The sequence below is a fragment of the Pelodiscus sinensis genome, chromosome 1 (genome assembly GCF_049634645.1).
Source record: "Pelodiscus sinensis isolate JC-2024 chromosome 1, ASM4963464v1, whole genome shotgun sequence".
Taxonomy (NCBI): domain Eukaryota; kingdom Metazoa; phylum Chordata; order Testudines; family Trionychidae; genus Pelodiscus; species Pelodiscus sinensis.
Window position 1 is genome coordinate 42,385,909 of NC_134711.1, and position 24,148 is coordinate 42,410,056.

The 24,148-nt window shown below is 42.6% G+C and overlaps 1 protein-coding gene across 2 annotated transcripts in view; it reads left to right on the forward strand.

Moving 5' to 3' along the window:
- FAM3C (FAM3 metabolism regulating signaling molecule C) overlaps nucleotides 1–24,148 on the forward strand; it is a 40,616-nt gene that overhangs the window by 10,210 nt on the left and 6,258 nt on the right. For both annotated transcript variants that reach the window (XM_006122567.4, XM_006122568.4), the window contains exons 2-6: nucleotides 7,151–7,212; nucleotides 9,797–9,901; nucleotides 11,888–11,917; nucleotides 13,774–13,897; nucleotides 18,701–18,759. In XM_006122567.4, coding sequence (XP_006122629.1) covers nucleotides 7,200–7,212; nucleotides 9,797–9,901; nucleotides 11,888–11,917; nucleotides 13,774–13,897; nucleotides 18,701–18,759 — 331 coding nt within the window. In that variant the 5' untranslated portion in view covers nucleotides 7,151–7,199. The remainder of the gene's footprint in view (nucleotides 1–7,150; nucleotides 7,213–9,796; nucleotides 9,902–11,887; nucleotides 11,918–13,773; nucleotides 13,898–18,700; nucleotides 18,760–24,148) is intronic.

Sequence of the window (24,148 nt, forward strand, 5' to 3'; positions counted from 1 at the left end):
CATCTCTTCATCCTCCCTGCATGAATCTATTATGCCCACTGTGGGTGATCATTTCAGATCATTCCAGGACCTATACAAGAGAGTCACAGAGTCCCTTGACATTTCTTTGGTTGAGGTCCCAGATGTGCAACATAAGCTGACAGACATATTACAGGATGCTCCTTCAGGCAAGACAGCATTGCTGGTTAATGAAGCAATCTTTGATCCTGCCAAGATTCTGTGGCAAACTCCTGCTTCTATTCTACCCACATCCAAGAGGGTGGGTAGAAAATATTATGTGCTAGTGAAAGGAGACGAGTTTCTTTTTTCATATCCCACCCCAAACTCTCTGGTGGTTGAATCAGCAAATAACAGGGGGAAACAAACACAGTTCAAGTCAAGTCAACCCCGTACAACAAAAATTGGAAAAGGCTAGACCTCCTCATCAGGAAATCATACTTCTCTTCATCCCTATTAATTAGATTTTCTAATTATTCTGCTCTCCTTGCAAAATATATGTTTAACCATTTTGAGAAGATGAGACTTTTTTTATTGATAAACTACAAGAAGAGGACAAGGCAGCCTACAAATCTAGTATCAACAAGGATATCTTGATAGCAAAATCTGCCCTCCAGGCTTCACTTGACATGGCTGACACAGCTTTGTGGTCTCTTGCCACATCAGTAGTCATGCACAGAGTCTCTTGGCTCCATTTGTCAGGCTTTCCTGGAGAAGTACAAAACACCATTGAAGACCTACCATTTGAGGGCCAGAAACTATTCTCTGCTAATACTGACACTTCACTCCATGACTTGAGGGCAGTCCTCAAAATTCTTGGTATATACATCCCCCCAGAAGAAAAAAGTCATTGAATGTATACACCCTGTTGTAGAGCGGCATCTTATCCACCCCAGAGACCCTATGACCTGAGGTGCTGCCAGAGACAGCCACAGGATCAGCAAATTACACCCCAGTCTGCCAATGGCAGGCAGACATTTTGAACCTCTGCTCGGGGGTTCGAAGTTGTTTCTTCATGCCAGCAGTTATATTCAGCCTACAACCTTTTTACGATGCCTGGGCCGCAGTAACAATGGACAAGTGGCCCTAGAGATCCTGGACAAAGGCTTAGCTATCCCATTCATGAAATTTGCCACCAACCCCCTTCCCTGTCCCTGTTGAGGAACCCTTCTCATGAGCCCCTGTTACAGCAAGAAATAAACTGCCTCAAATGGGAGCACTAGAAATTGTTCCAGAACATCACTGGGGAAAAGGGTTCTACTCCAGATACTTCTTCACACTACAAAAGTCAGGAAGGTGGAGGTCCACATTGGACTTACACAGGCTGAACAAGTACTTAAGAAAGCAATGATTTACTATGGTAACACTGGCAAACAATAATTCCTGCATTAGAAAAAGGATACTGGATGTCATCCCTCAACCTTCAGGATGCATATTTTCATATTGCAATAAAACCATCTCACAAGAATTTCCTCAGATTCACACTAACCAATCAACATTATCAGTACTGAGTGCTACCGTTAAGCCTTTCAACAGCTCCCTGGGCCAACTTCAAAATTCTGGACATAGCAGTAGTACACCTAAGAAAATCAGGGATAGTAATCTTCCCTTACCTGGACGATTGCCTGATAGTAGCTACAGTGGAAGGCCAGACAATCCACAGAGTTCACAATCAGACTTTTTACAGAGCTGAGGCTACAAATAAACACACAGAAGTCCAACCTGACCCCATCGCAAGGACTTGAGTTCATAGGGGCACACTTGATTGTATACAAGCACAAGTGCGGCTATCTCTTCCAAGATTCCACGTACTCGCCATGTCAGTATCAGCTAGGCAGTGCCTGCAGTTACTAGGTCATGTATCAGCAACCAGTTATGTAGTTCCTCATGCAAGGTTACACATGAGAACTCTTCAGATCTGGTTGCATACTTGCTTCCACCCACACAGGCATTCATTGTGCAAAATCCTCAGCCCTACAAACAGGCTCGAAGAGTCCCTCTACTGGTGGCATCAACACAACAACCTCTGCTTCAGGGTTTCTTTCCATTGGCCAGTTTTGTCAATCCACATCATGACCGATGCCTCACTGGATGGTTGGGGAGGCCATATGCAGGATCAAACTATCCAGGGGAGATGGTCTCCCTGGGAGTCGAGCATGCACATCAAAGTACTCGAGTTACAATCTGTAAAAAGGGTGTGCAAACACTTTCTTCCTCTAATTCAGGCCAAGACAGTCAGGTTACATACAGACAACATCATCTGCATGTTCTGCATTCACTTATAGGGTGGGGCCAGATCACGTCACCTGGGCAACAAAGCGGTTGCCCTGTGGACATGGTGCAAACTCCATCAAATAAACACATCCGTGGTATATCTCCCAGGCGAACAAAATGCCATGGCGGACCAGCGGAGTCATTGTTTTCACCAGAAGCATGAATGGGAGATACACCCTCAAGCCCTGAATTCTGTCTTCCGCAGGTGGGGCTTTGAGGAAATAGACTTATTTGCAGCAATCACTCAACTCCAAATGCCCCAAATACTATTCCAGGGTAGGCCTGGGGCAGGAACTCCATGGGTAATGCCATGATCAGCAGCTGGCCTCAGAGCTTATTGTACACCTTTCCACTCCCTCCCCTCATAGGGAAGGTCATTCACTAGATAAAGCATGACCAGGCAAAGTTGATCATGATAGCACCTGCATGGCCCAGACAGACATGGTTCCCTTACCTGTTGCAGAGGTCAGTTGCTCCTCCGATTCCTCTTCCTCCATGGCTGAACATAATGTACCAGGGCCAGGTTCTTCATCCTGAGGCTCACAAGTTTCTTCTGACTGCATGGGTCCTTCACGGTTTACAGTGCAACCCTTCATCTGAATGGAAGAAGTACAAAACATAATCCTTAATTGCCACAAACAGAGCACAAGGAAAACCTATTGGTACAAATGGTGGCTTTTTTCCCCAGTGGGCTACCTATAGAGCACTTCAGCCACAACCAACTCTGCTTACAAATGGTCTTAGAGTATCTCCTCACACTTAAAACATACAACTTGTCTAACACATCTATTGAGGTACATTTGCAGCCATATCTAGTGAGAATGACATGGTGGATGGACAAAGTCTTTTCTCTCACCTGACTACCAAAAAATTCATGAAAGGACTTAACACCTTTCCTCCAGTAAAACCAAAAAAGGGGATATTGGTTACAGACTAGAGATGTAAGCAACTAGTCGAGTCACTACCCAAATAGTCACTTCTACCCCCACCATGCTGCTTCTAACAGGCAGTAAGGAAGGGAGCAGGACCCAGTGCTGGGCGGGGAACCAGCTTAAAAAGCTGGTTTTCCCCCCCCAGCATCATCTCAGTGGAGGAGGCAGGGGTATGCAGAGGTGGGCGGGGGACCGGTTGTGAGCTGGGACAACTGAGTTCCAGCTCGTGCCCAGTCCCCTGTGGCAGCTCTGCCTTTTAAATATAGTAAGAGCCATGCGGCTCTTATTATATTTAAAAGGCAGAGCTGCAGGGGGTTAGCTCCCGGCCCCGGGAAGCTAACCTTGCTGTGGCTCTGCAGTTTCCCCCCTTATCGACTAATCAAGTAGTCAGTGTAAATTCCATCGACTTCTTGAATAGCTGATTAAACGCAATTTAACATCCTTATTACAGACTGAATATTACAGTTATTTAACTGAATATCTTGTTCCTTTTAGGGTAACTTGTAGAGTTAGACCTGACTTTTAATCCAGATCCAACATGATCCACACCCAAGACGGTTGAGTCATTTTCTGGCTATAGATGTCAGGTTGAAGATCAACTGATCCTCTTTGGCTCTGGTCTGCTCTTCACCTTCCTTGTGTTAGTACAATAGCAGTTGTGCACGCAGTCTGGGTATGCACATGCACACCCCACGGAATGAGACTCTGTGATTCCTGGTTGTACAGCAGACATCCAATAATCCGGCACCTTTGGGACCTAGGGGGTGCCGGATTATTGGATATGCCGGAGTATCAGGAGGTACTCCAGCAGGGGGGCTGTGACGGGTCTGGGGGTGGGGGTCGGTGGGGAATGGCGCGGCATGGGGAGAAGGCTTGAAAGAAGGGGTGGGGATGGAGAAAGTCATGTATGAGGGCACAGAGGAGCATGAGGGGAACGGGGGCAGAGTGGTGAGGGGGTGGGCATCAGGGAAAAAGAGGGCAAAGGGGGCAGGAGCAGTGAGGGAAGGGGGAGGCACCACAGGAGGGTGCAGGTGCCAGGGAATTCTGGGGGTGAAGCAGAAGGGCAGACACCTGCAGGGGAGGGACCAGCACCAGAAGAGAGAGGCAGGGCTGGTGTGTAGAGGGAGGTGTTAGGAGAGGGGATGAAGAGGGGTAGCTCACATGATCAGAGTGGGACTACTGGAGTGGGCACGGGGGAGAGAAGGGCTGGTGGAGGGGGGCAGGTCTCAGGAGGGCTGAAGGCAGTGAGAAGAGCGGCAGTCAATGACAGCAGAGGAGGGTGAAGGGTTGGGGGCAGCAGGCTCCGGGGGAGCTGATGGAGCAAGGGGAGGAGACATGGCAGCAAAGGGAAAAGGTAGAGGTTTATAAGATATTTATTAATAACTTGGGTGCCACAGTGGCACATCCAAAAAAGTCACATGAACTCAGTACTGGTGCACAACGCAAAATTCATTCTGCTCATGGGAGGAAACTGAGGGAACACTTTCCCCAACCTCTCTGCCCCTGAGTTAATGTCAAACACATTGGGTTAATGCAATTGTAGGATAGTTGCATGAGGGGGGTTTGATGGGGGCCAATCTAATCCCTATTGGTAGGAGGATGGTGGGAAAAGTCCTTGGGAGGGGGGGTCACATGACACCTTTTACTTTTGGTCATGTGTCCATCTTTGGGTGCACACCCTAATGAAATGTGCTGTGCATGCCTATGAGAGGAAGCAGTGGAGCATGTAATGGCAGGGCTGGGTCCTAGAGAGAGCCGAATGCACTGCCTGCAGCACAGTCTGAGGGAGTAGATTGTCTGCTGTGGTCTCTGGGAAGGAAAGGTAGTAGGGGGCGGAAGAGCAAGTCAGGCATAGGGGCACCAGTTTAATAATTTCGCGTAGGGCACCATATATCCTAAGGACGGCCCTGCCGGCTGACCGGAGCACTTCCGGGTTCCAGTTGGTGCCGGACTATCGGGAGTGCCGGACCACTCGATGTCATGCTGGACAGTTAAGAGTTTTCTGTACATGCTTCCCAGCAAACACAGCACAGTGTGGTGGCTGTCCCCTGCAGGAACAGGGCAAGCAGCACTATCACCACAGGCCCTAGGAGGAGAGCTGATGAGTGCCTGAGGGATTAATTGTTTTCCAAACCAAGGTGAACTTGACACTTGTTAAGCTCAGGCTCAGGTTGCTGGGTTCTGGTAACTTGAATCTGAGTTTCTTAAGCATTATTAAATGGAAAGAATTGAGTGAGTGAAACAGTAAATAGCTTAATAGCCTAATATTTTCCTGCTAAGCTTCCAGGAAGAATCTAATTCCAGCTCAACAAAAAATGTGAAAACCTTTTCACACCAAAGACACTGATGTACATATAACAGTGGTTCTTAAGAGTCTCTCAGGAATTGTCAATAAATATTAGAGAACACTGTTTCCTTTGTTCCAGTGTCTAGCCAAACACTTTGGAAATTATTTAGGGTCACATAAGTCAAAACTTTCGCACTTTGAAAGTGAAAGATGCAGCCCTTTCAGAGCTGGCAGCGGGGAGCATAGCCCCAGCTGGGGTTTGAGGCAGCATGGTCGGCAATTTGAAGTGCAGTCCTGGCTGATGCTGGCAGCGGAGAGCACAGCCCCGGCCAGGGCTGGAGTCAGCGTGGCTAGTAGCTGGGTGCACAACCCAGACTGCCGCCATGGAGAGTGCAGCTCCAGCTGGGATTAGAGGCAGGGGGCCCAGCTTCTGTGTGGGGTTGGCGCAGTGGGGGATGTAGTCCCAGTCAAGGCAGACATGTTGGGGAGTTGGAGGCAGCAGCAGGCGGAAGGGAGCGCATCCCCAGCCTGGAGCAGAGCCTACAACTAGATAAGGAGCCTTAACCTCCTCTAGTCCAGCAAACTCTGTGGCTTGGGACCTCTCAGGTTCAATTTGTACTACTTGCAGGGGTTGAGTGGGAAGGTTTGGCTCATTGTTCCTTCCTCTTATTCCCCCTGTAGAGCTCTTGAGCTTCACAGGAAAGAAGTCTCTCTCAGCTGCATCTCCCTATGAGCACTGTTCTTTGTGTGCCCTTTTGGGTAACATCATTCCATAGCACTTACCATCTGTAAATTTAACTCATAATCTAGTCACTTGTGTGAATTTTTATTAAGGTACCACACCTTCTTCCTTGCATTTCAGACATCATTATTTTGCTGAAGCCCATATGATGAAGCAAAGTGGAGTTTTTTTTGTGTGCAGACTTTGCCATGTTGTTGACTATTTTTCAACTATAACCTAGAGAGAAAATTCTCAGGTTTGAGATGCCACATTTTCATTAAACGTAATTATGGTACAAAAGGTCACTAGAAATTAAAGTTGCAGATAATGTTGTATTTTACAGAGGCAGATGATGATTTTGCGGGGCCCAGGGCAGCAGAATTTCGTGGGGCTCCCCCTTTGACATGGCGTATGCGCGGGGGCGCCACGGTTCATGTCCGGGGCTTCTTGAAGCGCGGGGCCCGGGGCGCCCGCCCTGCTCGCCCTGCCCTATATCCACCCCTGTATGTTTATATTTCTACCGTGCAAATGGAACACCTACAAGAAAACAAGGGACATCATCTTATTTCCTTGATAATTGATAGGGAGTATAATGTGTCCTATCAAAACAGGCTAAAACGTAGGTGAGTTTATCAAGGTTTTAGTGAAGTTCAGAAATGTATGATTAGAATAACAAAACATTCAGGTTTTTTGCTTTATACTTGAGTGACAAATCAGGGCAATGCATCAGAAATTAATATTTTTACTCTTTCACTGTGAGCATTAAGAAATCAAGGCTTGATGGTAACTATATAACAGGTTGACTATTAAGTAATCAGCGAGTTAGTACTAGTAGCTTGGAAACCCTGATTGTTTCTATGATAGAATTAACAAAGCAGTAATAAAATTGCTTATTTGCTTTGAGTTCTAATTATTGTGCCTTCTATCTTCTTTTTTTAGGCGTTTGGTTTAATGCAGTAGTGCTGTGGACTGATTGACAATATTAAACATGAGGGTAGCAGGTAAGAAAAACAGTCACAGATTTCAGGATCAAAATGCAACTTTTAAAATAATCCATGAACTGTATTAATGAGTAAACAATAATACTGATGTGTTTATTAATATCAAACTTTTGAAAGAAGCATTACTGCTTTAACTTAATGGAAACATTATTGCTTTGCTATTTCACTACATTTTAGCAGTCTAAAGCATGGCATTAAGCAATCATGAATGATGGGGAAAAATCATCTCAAAAGGGTAGCTGTGTTAGTTTGTAACTAAAAATACAACATTGAGGGCGGGGGGCTGGACTCGATGACCTCTCGAGGTCCCTTCCAGTCCTATTATTCTATGATTCCATGATTCTATGATCCTGTAGCATTAGAGACTACCCAAAGAATATATAGATAATATTATGAGCTTTTGTGGGCACAACCCACTTCTTCAGATGACCAGTATGGAGCAAGAGGCACAGAGGTTCAACTATAAACCAGAAAAAGAGGGGAGAGGCTAATAGAGTTGGTTGCAAGTGCCTCATACTTAGCTTTTGATATCATTTGGGTGTTGAATATAACTGCCCTTACAGTTCATGTATTTGTTCAAGCCATGAGAGATAGTGTCAAGTTTGCATATGAAGGCCAGTTCTGCAGACTATCTAGTTGATGCCTGAAATTACTTTGTAGAGAATAGTCTTGCAGGGGGGAGAGTCAGGTTTATTAGAAGAAAACATTTTGTCTAATAAAATAACCAAATGTTTATTTTCTGCTTTCAGCCAAAATAACCTTTCCTGCATTCCAGTCTTTGTTTATTAGTACCCTTGATATGAGACATCTCAAAAGAATGCAAAAAATACTGTCTAAATCACTACATTTAAAAAGTGTATAGAGCACCTTTCACATCAGATGTCTTATGGCTCTTTTTTATATCTTTTTAAATCTTTTAAACAAAAATCAGTTGCTCTAATTTTAGTGCAAAGTAACACCAAATAAACACCAGTTATTGTAGTAAACAACACTCAAGGAGTGCTATACACTTGACATTTGTTAGATTTTCTGACTTTCTATACAGTGAAGTTTAGTATAATAGAATTGAAATTTGTCAGGACTTGAAGATGTATCTTTGATGGAAGTGTTATGAGTGTTCTTGCTATACTGCTGGGGAAGTCTTGGGCCACCACTCTTCCCTCCAATTCACTTCGCACCAGTGCAGTCCTGGGCCACGTGCTGCTGCCTTGTGCCCCAGAGCACCAGTGAGTAGGCCCTGAGCTACCCTTTGCCTTGGAGCACCATCGTAGGTTTGCCAATTTTGGTTGGATGTATTCCTGGAGATTTAATCACATGATGTAAGATTAATCTTTAATTAAAGGTTTAAGTCCTGCAGGCTCCAGGCAAATCCTGGAGGGTAGGCACCTGTATACCAGTAGGAGTCCCTGGCCGCCCCCTGCCGTGGAATTCCCCCTCCAGACCATCAGTGCCTATAAAATTATTGTAGGTATATCAACATCCACTTACTCCCCTAAATACCCTGATTGTTCCCAACTCAGTTTAGGGTTACCATATTTCAGATTCCCAGACAGAGGATACTGCTGGGAGTACTGGGCAGGGAGGTGCTGGAGGTGTATTTGGGTGAGGTGCCAGAGGGATGTGTGTGTACTGGAAAGGAGCATTGGGGAGTGCTAGTGGGGATATTTGGACGTACCGGAAGGGGTACTTGCAGTCTCACTCTCAAAGTGGGGGGCAATTTTGTTCCTTATCACCATGGCAAATCAGCTGGCACAGGACTGGGACACTGTGCCAGTCCATCAGTCATTACCTCTGATGCAGGCCTTTCCTCCTCAGGGCAGGGAGCCAAGGCCTGGTTGGCTGGGCTCTGAACCCTCAGGGCACAGAGCCAAGGCAAAAGGTACTTGGCAGCTGTGCTTTCCTATTGGGGAGGCAGCTCAGCCTGGAGTCCCCATCCATCTCTCCTGGAGAGGCTCCTGTTGCCTCAGTCACTGAGCCTGGATGCTAGCACTTGCTTATTAGCTCACATGGCTCACTCATCCCACCCCTGTGGTATTGCTGGCCAGCAGAGGACAGAGCACAAACAGCCATCCCGGGGACACTCTGCATATTGCAGCCCAGCTCAGCAGCCATTCCCTACTCGGGGGGAGGGGTCTTGTGCTGAGGAGTGGACACGGCTCCAGCGCCAGCTTGACTTCAGCCTTTTTGAACTTTGCAGTCCACTGAATAGTGTTTGGAGGCTCTGATTTGGCCTGCATACACCTATTAGATATCTCTTCTTTCTCACATTTATTCATCTGTTGAGTTGTTTCCCCATCCCCAGGTGTAAGACAGCAGTCAGATGTACAGCTGCGCCTCACAGTATCATTATCTATTGCAATGATTTAAGTTCTTACCTTGACAGTACAAAGCTTTACTTTTGATTTATTTGTCATGTATGTTCCTTTTGTTTACTTTATTCCAGAGTTTGATTGTAACATATTTCTGGGAGCATTGTTAGCTTTATAAAATCACTGAATTTCTCATGCAGTTTTTGTGTTTAGAACACACAAATTATAAAATATAAATAGATGTTGAAAATTGTATTTTCTGTGGTTTTCAATAGGTGCTGCAAAGTTTGTGGTAGCTGTGGCAATATTTCTATTGACATTTTATGTCATAACTCAAGTATTTGAAATAAAAATGGATGCCAGCTTAGGAAACCTGTTTGGTAAGTGATGGCTTTTAACTCTTCTCCCCACACAAATCATAATTGGCTTTGACTATAGCTTAACAAAGTAAGACATGCTCTTTCGGTTGTGAGCCTAACATAGTCATGCTCCAGAAGAATGCATGTTTTTAAGAATATACTTTTAGGTTCTGTATTAAAAGGTAAAATATTATTTTTACAAATGTGAATATTTTAGCTTAAAAGTTCACATTCAAAATATAACAAGATTTTATCCATGTATAGGTCATGTTTAATAATATTTGTAGTATTTGTCAAATGTTCTTGAAACCGTAAGTACCACAGGATTATGCAGTGTGGTTGTAGCTATGCTGGTTTCAGGATATTAGGGAGACACGGTTAATATCTTTTATTGGACCAACTTTTGTTAATGGGAGACACAAACTTTCATGTTACACAGAGTTCTTGTTCAGGCCTGGAAAAGATACTCAAAGTGTAATGGCTAAGTACAAGAATTAATAGATAGTTTGACCTTGAAGGGTCCCTAAGAATATGTGCAAAGTACTTATGCTAAACCAGGGATAGTCAGTTATTTTTGTCAAGTCCAAATTTCTTGGTCAAGGTATAGTCAAGGTCCATATTTAAAATATTTTAAAAGAAAATATTTAAAAAATCACAAACAATAATGATGATGATAATACAAATAAAAAATTCAGGATCTGCTCAAAAGCATCTGGTGGTCCAGATTTGGGCTGCTATCTACCTGTTGACTACCCCTGTGCTAAACTGTCTGTTATATGTTGTATTCAGCTGTGACACTCTCAGGGCTAGTTTTCACATATGGCACTACAGTGGCACAGCTTGACCGCTCAGTGCTGTATGTGAAAATGCTCCTACACCAGTGGAGGAACTTCTCTTGTCAGTGCACTTAGTCTACCTCCCTAAAAGAAGCTCTCCCACTGATACAGAGCTGTCCACACAGGATCTTGGCTCAGTATAACTATCGCTCAGTGGTCTGGATTTGACATCTCTGAGTTGACATAGTTACTGTGATATAGGTATGTAGTATAGAGAAGGCCTCAGTACCTTGCACAGAGTTCTTCCTCAGGTCTAGGAATCTCTAAAGCTTATTTTTGTCACCAACAGAAGTTGATCCAGTAAAATATATTACCCCTGCTACCTCATCTTCCTTGTATAACAATTCAGTATCCAACATAAATTGGAGAGGTTCTGTATAGACATTTCAGAATTTATTTATTTGTATTCCTTGTCCTTTTTATTAACATAAAATGCACATACTTCGTGTAATAATCTAACACACACAGTATTCAGTGTCAAGTGTGCATATTGTTTTTGTGGTCTCCATCTATATTCATAGAATTTAATGCTAGAAGGGACTTCCTTGATCATCTAGTTTCACCTGCACATTTCATACCACAGAACTCACCTACCCACAATTGCAGCATACCCAGCTGGATGAGTTATTGAACTCCTTAAATCATGATTTAAAGACTTCATGATACAGAGAATCTGCCAATTACTCTTGCTTAAACCTGCAAGTGACCCAGGCTGCAGAGGAAGGTGAAAAATCCCTGGTATCTCTGTCAGTCTGACCCAGGGGAACATTCCTTCAGGGCCTCAAATATGGTGCTCAGCTGGACCCTGAGCTTGTTGGGAAGATCTACAAGCTGAACATTATGTGAAGGAACATTGAATAAAACCTAACATTTGAAACCTGGGTCTAAACTACTATCGCCAGATACTCTGTCTCTAAAATTTGACAACCAGATCTCGAAACACAAAATGTTAAAGGCTGTAGTTCAAAATTTGTCCCCTTAATTTTTTGGTATGTCTGACTGTAAATGTTTGTGCTTATATTTGAATATGATGGTGGGAAGTATTAAATGGAGTTTTGTAAACTTTATTTTTATAGCTCTGCAAAAGACTAAATTAATAGGCTTATAAACTTATTACCTATGAAATTTCATTTTAATTAAAGCTTTTTGAAAACTTTTTTCTGTGTTTTAGCTAGATCAGCAATGGAGACAGCTGCACGCTGTAAGTATTTAATATGCCACAGTTAGTGCAAGTTGTATTTACCTTTTACTGTATATACAATATTGTTATGACTTTTAAATACTGACTCACTTTGATATAGAAATTGCCACCTACACATAAAAATCCACCGAGAATAGTTTCAGAAGTAGAAAATTGTTTCATGTCTAATCAAAGAATTGCATAATAGATCAGCACGTTAGAGTACACATTTTAATGGTTTGTGATATTTTGCCTAATTCATTTTACTTTTACATGTATAGCATTTAAGCTGCAGTTTCATGTGTATTTTGATCAGTATTATCTTTGAGCTCTTTTGCTCAACTACATTTGCTATCTTGTACTTATCTGGGAAATAAGTTTTTATTTTTATTCCAAGATAAAGACTGATTATACTAATTAGTATTATTGATTTATTAATGAAGTAAAAGGAAGTTTCTTATTAAGGTTGTATGATGTAGCTTTTGAGTTTTAATACATTTGAAGAGGGATTCCCTAAGTCCTTAAAAAGGTTTAAAAAAAATCCTGAAAATCCTGCATCCCAGCTTTTAAACACTTGAATCAAGATGTCTTTTTTACATTATTTAAGCAAGGGGAAAAGTTGGGTTTGTTCACATGTCATAGGACTGCAATATGGGAGATGTAAGTTCTATTTCTGTCTCTGCCAAAAAATTCTGATATGACTTCTAGCTAGGGGAATGACCCAAAATCCACACTAGGTAATGGAAAGATTCCAGTTGACATTAGTGGGTTTTGGATCACATGCATAATTTTTCTGTATCCGTTTCTCCATTTATAAAAAAAGGAGATATGTACATATCTCACAAGTGAGATTAAAATGAATGTTTATGAAGTACTTTTTTCCATAATTTAGAGTATAGACTAAGTTATGCATTGTTGTTGTCATCACCATATTGCCCTGAATATAAGGAAGATAAGGTTGGTGAGGTAATATCCTTTATTGGACCAATTTACACAGTGCTTGGACCTCAAGAAGAGTTCTGTGTAAGCTAAAAAGCTTGTCCCTCTCACCAACAGTGCTTCAATAAAGCATATAACCTTACCTACCTTATGTTTGTATATAGCAGGGGTGGGAAATAATTTTAGCCCAGGGGCCACTTCAGACATTTTTGAAGTGGCCCTGGGCCACCCCGGAAGAGGCAAGGCCAGGTCACTTCCGTGCTTCCCTGCTCACAGACTCTGATTGAATTCTTTGTCTTCCCCCTCAAGAGAACAACCAACTATTCTGAAAAGCTGGCAGTTCCTGCTAGCCATCCGTGCTCGCTCTGCCCCCCAAGTCAATCAGGACCTGGGGGTGGGGGAAGCATGGGAAGTCTTTTGCTCCTGCCTTCGCCCTGCAAAGGGGGTGTTGCGCCCTGCAAAGGGGGTGAGCAGCAGCTGGCGGTTGACTGTAAGCACCGCGTGCCCCTTGCAGAGCAGGAGGAGACTTCATGCATTCCCCTCCACTCCCAGGTAAATCAGGGCCTGGGGGTGAGGGAGCATGCAAAGTCTCCTCTCGCCCTGCCCCTGACCTGCAAGGGGCATGCTACCTTTACAGTCAACTGCCAACTCCTTAGCTGGCGGTTGGCTCTAAGTGCCTCATGCCCCCTTGCAGGGTTGGGGCAGGGCAGAAGGAGACTTCACACGCTTCCTCCTGCCCCCAGGCCCTGATTGGCCTAGGGTGGGGAGCAGGAGGGTGTCCGTGGGCCAGATAAACCTGTTTGGTGAGGCCCTTTTGCCCATCCCTGATGTATAGACTGAGATAATTTGTGACTTGCCTCTTCCTTTTCCATAAATGTGACTTATATTTGTTTATTTACTGTTGCTATATCTAAGTCCTATTTATTTCTTTTCTAAAGCTACAAAACCACCCAGATATAAATGTGGAATTTCAAAAGCTTGTCCTGAAAAGCACTTTGCCTTCAAAATGGCAAGTGGAGCAGCAAACGTAGTTGGGCCAAAAATTTGTGTAGAAGATAATGTGTAAGTATTTGCTTCTGTGGAGATTCTCTAAGTACCTTTTAAGACACTATTTTGGATAACTGCTCTGTCAAAATCTCTTGAATTCAGATGATAATATATTGATTGTTTTGCTGAAGTAAATATCTTGTGGTTTATACATAGTTTAATATGCAAACAAATATATTACTGGTACAACCACAATTTCAAGTACCTTTATATTGTGGATTGTTACGGTTTGCAAATTATTTTTGAAACTACATCAGACCAATGACAGATAAAATATATATGTAGCCTTTCTTCAAAAGAGCATTGCCAGGGTAAAAAAATCAGATATTTTAGTAATAAAATTACTTTTTGCCAATATCTTGGGTTACTAAGCCTAAATATTTTAAAAATCTGATTCACTTTTCATCATTTGCAGTAAATTCACTTAATTTGATTAATAATATTAGACTGTTTCAGTTTCTAGTTACTTTCACATTTTATGTCCAGTACTACCTTGCTGCAAAGATTGGATTGTATGAACTGCAGGGAATGTTTGAAAAATTTTATTCTTTCAGGTTATTAAATTGAATGAAAACATAATACAGGTTGGATCTTCTTCATTCGGAACCCATGGGACATGAATTGTTCCAAAAACAGGAAGTTTGCCGCACCAGGGGATTGGACCAGCCCCACTCCCAGGCTTCTTTCTAGGCTATAGGACTCTCTGGCCAGGGGCTCCTGTTGGCCCTACTGCCACTGACCTGGCTGGGACTCCTCTGGGCCAGAGCTCCCCATCCTGCTGCCAGCCTGGCTGCCGCTAGCCCCACTCCCACCCGCGGCTCCCCGGCTACCACCAGCTCAGCTGGGATTCCCCAGCCATTGTAGGACTCCCAGCTAGTTCCCATTCCCAGCCTCTGGAGTTCTTTGGTTCAGCAGCATACATGGTCCAGTTGTCAGACCAGAGAGTCCCAGATTTGAGAGGTTCAATCTGTAGTAGTTTTTAATACAGTCCTTTTAAAAATACAAAATTTGTTTTATGCTTAAACTATTTGTATTCCTTAAATGTTAACCTAATTGGATTACTTCATCAGTGTGCTAATTTTGTTCCAGGCAGCCTTACTTCTTACATCATGATTACACTTGATTTCACCCCATGTACTCCTTAATGACTTTATAGGCTACTGCTTACCAGCTCTGTTTCTGGATAAGTTGCATTTCAAAAGGACTTTTGGTGTTGTTGCAACTAATAAGAACTTTGTTTACTTCAATCACAATTATCAGCATTCATGTGAAAGCTTGCTTTAAATAGTATGTATAATTGTAGTTTTCTCCGAGCACACATTATGCTGGTGCTGCGTTATTCCAATACATTAAATGTCAGACTATACAGAGTTGTTCCAAAATAACTGTTAGTTTTTCAGTTAACTTCATAACAAAATGTACAGTAAACTTCCAATAATCCGGCACCTTTAGGACCTAGGGGGTGCTGGATTATCAGATATGCCGGACTATTGGAAGGGGGGGTTATGAGGAGTCTGGGGTGGCATCCCCCTCATAGCCCCCCCTTCCGATAGTCTGGCTCTGCCCCAGGTGTCCCCGATTCAGCTGCTGGTCAGTTTCAGCAGTATATCATATAAATCAGGGAAGCTGGGCGCAGAGCAGCTCCAATTGTCCGGCAGCCAGAGCACTTCCGGGTTCCTGATGGTGCCAGACCATCAGGAGTGCCGGAGCATTGGATGCCGGACCAATGGAGTTTTACTGTATTATGCTGCAGAAGACAATTTAACTAGAGGGTAATTTCAAGTAGAGGATTAGATTTTCATCAGTGTATACCATGTTTAAAGAGACTTTTAGTAAGATTAGAAGCATTTGAGCCAAAGAATTGGATTTGACTCAAGACTGTAGCCTGTCATGATCATTTAACTCTAGTAACACAGATCCACTGAGGCTGGAATATACTAAGCTAACATGCTGAAGAATAAACAAATAGTTAACATACTTAACTTGAAAGATGTTCCTTCCTCACACAGCCAGTACTATACCCACAACTGACTCAGCTAGTTGGTTAGACTGCTTAAAATCTACTTCGGCTAGATTTTTCACGGCCGTGCTGAATTGGACTTTAAAAGCCAACTATCAACCTTGGATAAGTGGCTGGCGAACCACATTCATTATAGTTCAGTAATATAATTTTCCATTTTACTTACTCAGCAAATAGGTATTTCCGAAAAAAAAAGTGTTTCAAAACATGAAAATGATTATTATTGATAGAACTGGATTCCTTAGGAGATGGCCCCCTCTTTCCTATCTAGGCAGCGCTGGAATACTTTGGTTCTTTCAAATGTTAGTTTCAGGTATTAACTTCTGATTCTTCAACAAACTTTAACTTGGTTATATTCTGCCTGCTTAAAATTCCTTTTTAAAATTCCTCATGCAGTTGAGGAAATTACTCCTTATTCCCCTCCTACAACCCTGTTATCTAATGCTGGTGAGTGAAAGCTGTGTTCTGCCTCAGAGGTGCCCTAATTTGCCTGTGAGGGAAGGGGAGAGTGATTCTAATACCATTTTATATGGAGTCATATAAAAAGTAGCTTCTAAAGTGTTTGAGATCTATCAAGATGAGACTCAGTATGTTAATGTAGTCCTGTGGCACCTTAAGCACTAACACAAATATACAGAATCATGAGCTTTCATGGGTAAAACCCACTTCATCAGATAAATTGGAGTGAAAATAACAATTCATCTGGTGAAGTGGGTTTTACCCACGAAAGCTATATACTATAGCTTTCATAAAATACTATATATTTTGGTTACTCTCTAAGGTGCCACAGGACTGCTCATTTTTAAAGTTACAGACTAATATGGCTACCCCTCTGAGATTGTTAATGTAGTGATTTATTACATATTTTCAAGCTTAATACACAGTTGTAACATTTATGAAGGAGTGTAGTCTCATAGCGCAGAACTAGGAAAGGCTACTGGTTGTGTTTTGCATCTTGCCAGTGATTTTATTGGTGACTTTGAGCAGTTCATCGAGCCTCTCTGTACCTCCATTTGCAAGTATGCAATGGTAGGTAGTAAAACCTATCAGTTTCTAAAGGTGTTTGAAGCAAAATATTTGCAAAGATTTTTGGAAAGCCACAGATGAAATGCTATATATATATGTGCATCGTAGTAGTTAACTTTTATTTAAATCTCAAATACTTAAAATAAGGATTGGTATGTGTGTTGATTGGCTTGGAAAGTTTTTTCTGCAGTGTCAGATTCTCCTCTGGAACAGGTGATAAAAAGTAATAGGCACTTCTTAGTAACAAATAATTTAATAGTTATTTTTATATGATATACTGTTATCCTGCATCATATGTATAGGGTCTTCTGCATCAATTTACTTTACACTTTTGGCAAAAAGAAGTTTTCTCTCTGTGCTAACTTCCTATAAGAGTGCCTTTTAATATCTCCTAGTTTTATATATGCAGTTAAGAATCTACATTTATAGCTTTATAGAGGTCTTTATTTTTCTGTGTGGTGCCTTTGACTCCATTTTAAAAGTTCACATAATACAGTATATTGATTCAAAGTTTGGGCTAGTATTCTAAAACCAGCAAGCTGCTGCCTTCCTGTGAGAAATTCAGTGTTAGGCTTGTGCATACTTATGGCTTCTGCTGCCACCTGGAGGATGAGGAGGAAGATCTGGCCACTTTTCAGGAATTAATTTTAAATAATACAGCTGTTTTATGGTTACTTTAAAGTGCCCTACATTATTTGTGCTCAGTTGTTTATTCAGACCAGTTTGTATAGAAAAGCACAAGAACTTTCTGACCAAGTGATTGGACTTATTACTGTTTCTTCAAAGACAACTAAATCTGGGAATGATTTAATATTATCAAACTCAATTCTACCAAAAACTATAACTACTATAGTTATACAAAAACTATAACAATTCAACTTCATGCAATGGAGCTCGCATGGTTTTGTATGGTTTGCAAAATAAGTGATGAAATTGAATTGCTATGTCATATATGCATAATAGTAATTCAAAACTGTGCAGACATTTGATTAAAAAAAAGTGAGGTTGCTCTTGCAATGTAATAGGACTACCTATATTTAAAATATCAACTTGATTTACAAATCACTTTTAGGAAAAATGTCTGGACATATTTGTTGTAACAATATTCTTTCTGGATCTTGATGGGTTTTACTAAATTTAAGAATTACATAATTCTTTCTTAGTGATTTTCATCAGTAGATCTCAAAGCACTTTACAAAGGAGGTCATCATCATTATCTCTATTTTAAAGATGGGGAACTGAGGAACAGAGGTGAAATTACTTGCCCAACATCACTCAGAAGGCCAGGGGCAGAGTTGGGAATAGAATCCATGTTACTTAAGTCAGTCAGTGCTCTATCCATTAGACCACGTGGCCTCTCAGTAGAGCTATAATTAGAGGTAGATTATCCAAATGATCTGATTCCAGGAAATCTAGAGCACTCTGTGCTTAAAACCTCACCCATCTCAGGATAATTTTAATCTACCAGCATTTCTAACTGATCTACAAGTTGAACTGTTATACTAATTTGGGCGCTTGTACATTTCAAAGGAGGAATGCGGAAGTGCCTATCGACTAGTCAATGGAAATTCCATCCACTACTCAACTTGTAAATTAACCGATATTTAACATCCTTAATCTGGATCTGCTTGTTTTTAAAAAGTCAGTTTTCTACAGTTCCTAACTTCTGATTGATTGTTCTTATCACCAACTTTTAAGTCTTGCATTTTTTTAAATGTGAAATGCTTGTATCAGAAGTTTGTCATAATGTATTTTTTTAAATTTTGTTTCAGTTTAATGAGTGGTGTTAAGAATAATGTTGGCCGAGGAATAAATATAGCTTTGGTAAATGGTAAGTCATATTTTAAATGTGTAAAATATTTTCATTCAAAGACCACTTCTCAAATAGTCCTTAGAACATATAAAGAGGGAGGCAGGGAGGAAGACAGCCAGCAAGCAGAGAAGGAGAATAAAAAATGAGGGAAGGGAATTACAGAAAACAAATCCTCAGATTTATATTGAAAGTAATGTTGCAAAAATCTCTTAATTGTAGTTACCTTTTTGATAGTTTAGAAATGCAGTGTGAAAAGCTTCAAGTTTTAGTGAATTTATTCTCTAAACATTTAGGCTGTGTCTACACTGGGCCACTTATTCCGGAAAATCAGCCGCTTTTCCGGAATAAGCTGCGAGCTGTCTACACTGGCCCTTGAATTTCCAGAAAAGCAACGACGCTCTACTGTACAAAATCAGCCGCTATTCCGGAAAAACTATTCTACTCCCGCTCGGGCATAAGTCCTTATTCCGGAACACTGTTCTGGAAAAGGGCCAGTGTAGACAGCCCAGTAGTCTTTTCCGGAAAAGCACGTCTACATTGGCCACAGACGCTTTTCCGGAAAAAGGGCTTTTCCGGAAAAGCAGCCTGCCAATGTAGACGCTCCTTTTCCGGAAAAACTGAAAACGGAATAGTATTCCGTTTTAAGCATTTCTGGAAATTCATGCCAGTGTAGACACAGCCTTACTGTAAAGTGAATTCCGTGTTCATTTCATCTCAATGTATGTCAGCCAATGTATGTTGGGTTCACACTTTTGTTTAGAAAGTCAAATGGCGTGCTTTATTAATACGCCACCACCAGCAAAAAAGATTCTGAGAGCTAAATTCTTACACTTGTTTTCAGTGGAACTTTGTTAAAAGTTCCATTGATAATGCCAGAATATAATCATGCATCCTTTCATAGCTAAGGATCAGTATATGTCATGATTCCACAGCCACAGAACTTCCCATCAAATGTTACTTGTTATAAGATTGTTTCAAAATTGAAGCTTTCATTAAACATAAAAATTCTACACATGAGATTTTGAAGGAGATAAGCTTGTAAAATGTGTATATAATGTGATTGACATATATACACACGTGTGTGTACACAAGGTTTCATTTGTGAAGATATGTTGTCTTTTGTGTCATTTGTGTTGTCTATTTCACTGATGAAGGTTTTTTGCAGAAGTAGCCAGTTAATGTGCTTCTGCCTCCACTTGAACAGAGACCAAAATCTGGTAGTTGGGGAGCAGCTGGAAATGACCTGCTATATTGAGAGAGTATTTATGATGTAGATTTTTGTGTTTTCCATACATATCAAAAACTGATTGTAGAACAGCATAAAGTAAACTCATCAAAATGAAACCAGCAACTCTGATTGTGGTATTCATTTTTGTATCTAATTCATTAATATCCGGGGGGGAGAAGAGGTAATTTAAATGAAGCCACCTGGAATTTCCAGTCAGCTGCAAAAAGTTCCCTGTTTTCCACACACTACAAATATTCTTCATTGCTAATAGGATAAAAAATAGTAAAAGCTATTATTTTCTTAAATAGATACAGGAAGCCGTTCTGATAAACATTAGTGTACCCTTTTTATACTGATCTTCAAAATTGGGAAAAAACACTCCTCTTTCTACTGCTTCCTGAGTAGCGCTCTCATTAAGATAGTAGTGCTCTTCTTTTTCTTATCTATGATTGTGCATAGGATTATAACAGGTAGTTAAAGGTGCTGATTTTATGGAAGAGACCATACCAGCTGAGAATTGGTATTCTGTATTACGCAGGCTCTCAAATCCTTTAACCATAGAACCAGAGAACTGGAAGAGACCTCAGAAGGTCATCAAGTCCAGCCCCCTGCTCTAGGCAAGGCCAATTTCAACTAAATCAACCTGGCCAGGGCTTTGTCAAGCCGAGACTTAAACACCTCTAGGGATGGAGACTCCACTACTTACCTAGGTAACCCATTCCAGTGCTTCACCACCCTCCTTGTGAAATAGTTTTTCCTAATATCCATCCTGAACCTCTCCCACCATAACTTGAGACCATTGCTCCTTGTTCTGCCATCTGTCACTACTGAGAACAGCCTCTCTCCATCCTCTTTGGAACCTCCCTTCAGGAAGTTGAAGGCTGCTATCAAATCCCCCCTCACTCTTCGCTTCTGCAGACTAAACAGACCCAAGTCCCTCAGCCTCTCCTCATAAGTCATATGCTCCAGCCCCCTAATCATTTTGTTTGCCCTCCGCTGGACCCTCTCCAATGTGTCCACATCCTTTTTGTAGTGGGGGGCCCAGAACTGGACACAATACTGCAGATGTGGCCTCACCAAAGCCGAAAAAGGGGAATAATGACATCTCTGGATCTGCTGGCAATGCTCCTCCTAATGCACCCTAATATGCCATTAGCCTTCTTGGCTAAAAGGGCACATTGTTGACTAATATCCAGCTTCTCATCCACTGTAACCCCCAGGTCCTTTTCTGCAGAACTACTACTTAACTAGTTGGTCCCCAGCTTTGTAACTGTGCTTGGGATTCTTCCGTCCCACGTGCAGGACTCTATACTTGTCCTTGTTGAACCTCATCAGATTTCTTGTGGCCCAATCCTCCAATTTGTCTAAGTCACTCTGGACCCTATCTTTGCCCTTAAGCGTATCTACCTCTCCCCCCAGCTTAGTGTCATCCGCAAACTTGCTGAGGGAGCAATCCATCCCCTCATCCAGGTCATTTATAAAGATATTGAACAAAACCGGTCCTAGAATGGAACCTTGGGGCACTGCGCTAGAAACCGTCCGCCATCCTGACATCGAGCCATTGATCACTACCCGCTGGGCCCGGCCTTCTAGCCATCTTACCGTCCATTTATCCAATCCACATTCCCTTAACTTGCTGGCAAGAATATTGTGGGAGACCGTATCAAAAGCCTTGCTAAAGTCAAGGTATATCACATCCACTGACTTTCCCATGTCCACCGAGCCAGTTACCTCATCATAGAAACTAATCAGATTGGTCAGACATGACTCGCCCTTTGTGAATCCATGCTGACTATTCCTAATCACTTTCCTCTCATCCAAGTGCCTCAAAGTCGATTCCTTAAGGATCCCTTCCATGATTTTTCCAGGAACCGAGGTAAGACTGACCGGCCTATAGTTCCCTGGATCGTCCTCCTTCCCTTTTTTGAAGATGGGCACTACATTTGCCTTTTTCCAATCATCCAGGATTTCTCCCGATCTCCATGACTTTTCAAAGATAATAGCCAAAGGCTCTTCAATGACATTTTCCAACTCCCTCAGTACCCTTCGGATGCATTAAGTCCGGACCCATGGATTTGTGTACGTTTAGCTTTTCTAAATAGTTCCTAACCTGTTCTTTACGCACCACGGGCTGTCCGTCTTCATCCCATATTGCGTCACTTAGCGCAGAAGTCCAGGAGCCGACCTTGTCCGTGAATACAGAGGCAAAGAAAGCATTGAGTACTTCAGCTTTCCCCACATCATCTGTCACTAGGTTACCTCCTTTATCCATTAGGGGCCGCACACCCTCTCTGATCACCTTCTTCTTGTTAACATGCCTGTAGAAACCTTTCTTGTTATCCTTCACATCCTTAGCCAGTCGCAATTCCATTTGCGCTTTCGCCTTCCTGATAACCCCCCGGCATTCTCGAGGTATACATTTAAACTCCTCCCTGGTCATTTTTCCAAGTTTCCACTTTTTGTAAGCTTCCTTTTTGTGCTTAAGTTCACGAAGGATTTCCCCTGTAAGCCAATCCGGTCTCCTACCATGTTTGCCTCTCTTGCTACGCGTCGGGATGGTTTTTTTTCTGTGCCTTCAATATGGCTTCTTTAAAATACTGCCAGCTGTCCTGGACTCCTTTCCCCTTCATGTTCGCATCCCAGGGGATTCTACCCATCAAGTGTCTGAGAGAGTCAAAATCTGCTTTTTTGAAGTCCAAGGTGTGTATTTTACTACTCTTTTCTTCCTTTGGTCAGGATCCTGAAATCTGCCATCTCATGATCACTGCTTCCCAGGTTGTCATCCACCTCCACTTCCCCTATTAGTTCCTCCCTGTTTGTGAGCAGAAGGTCAAGCTGCGCATGGTCCCTGGTCGCATCCTTCAGCACTTGTGTCAAGAAATTATCCCCAACATTCTCCAAAAACTTCTTGGATTGCCAGCGTACTGCCGTATTGGTTTCCCAACAGATGTCAGGGTGATTAAAGTCCCCCACGAGAACCAGGGCCTGCGATCTGGAAGCTTCGCTCAGTTGTCCGAAGAAAGCCTCATCTACCTTATCCACCTGATTCGGTGGCCTGTAGCAGACACCAACCACAACATCACTGCTGTTGTTTGCTCCTTCAAACTTAACCCATAGACTCTCAACAGGTTTTTCTCCCTCTTTATATTGGAGTTCAGAGCAATCGTAGAGCTCTCTTACATATAGTGCAACTCCTCCTCCTTTTCTCTCCTGCCTGTTCTTCCTGAACAGTCTATACCCTTCCATGACAGCGCTCCAGTCATGCGAGTCATCCCACCAAGTCTCTGTTATCCCAATTAAATCATATTACTTGGACTGGGCCAGGGCCTCCAGTTCTTCCTGTTTGTTGCCCAGGCTTCTCGCATTAGTGTACAAACACTTCAGTTGATTGCCCTATCTTCTCCATTCGAAACAGGAGTCCTCCTTTCTTGTTCCTTCCTCTCTGCATTTCTTCCCGGTATCTGACTTTCCCACTCCCCTCAGGGTTTTGGTCACCGTCCCCCGACTAACCTAGTTTAAAGCCCTCCTCACTAGGTTTGCAAGCCTGCCTGTGAAGATGCTCCTTCCTCTCTTGGGTGGATCCCATCTCTTCCTAACAATCCTTGTGCCCGGAACAGAGTCCCATGGTCGAAGAAACCAAAGCCCTCTCTGCAACACCACCTGTGAAACCACGCATTTACGTCCTCAATTCGATGATCCCTGCCCAGTCCTTTCCCTTCAGCAGGGAGGATGGACGAGAACACCACTTGCGCTCCGAATTCTTGGATCCTTCTTCCCAGCACTACATAATCTGCAGTAACCCGCTCAAGGTCATTCTTGGCTGTATCATTAGTTCCCACGTGGAGAAGCAGGAAGGGGTAGCGATCTGAAGGTTTGATCAGCTTGGTAAGCCTCTCAGTGATATCCTGAATGCGAGCTCCCGGTAAGCAGCACACCTCTCGAGTCCAGGTCCAGACGGCAGAGGGATGGCTCAGTCCCTCTTAGGAGGGAGTCCCCAACCACCACCACCTGTTGTTTTCTTTTGGGGGTGGTGGCCGTGGAACCCCCATCCCTAGGACTATGCATCCCATGCCTTCCAGTAGATGGTGTTCCCTTCTGGTTTCTTCCTTGTGAGGTCCCTTCCAAAGCGTTTAGCACTGTAGAGCCTGTGGAGAGAGCTTGAAAGCGATTACTTACCTC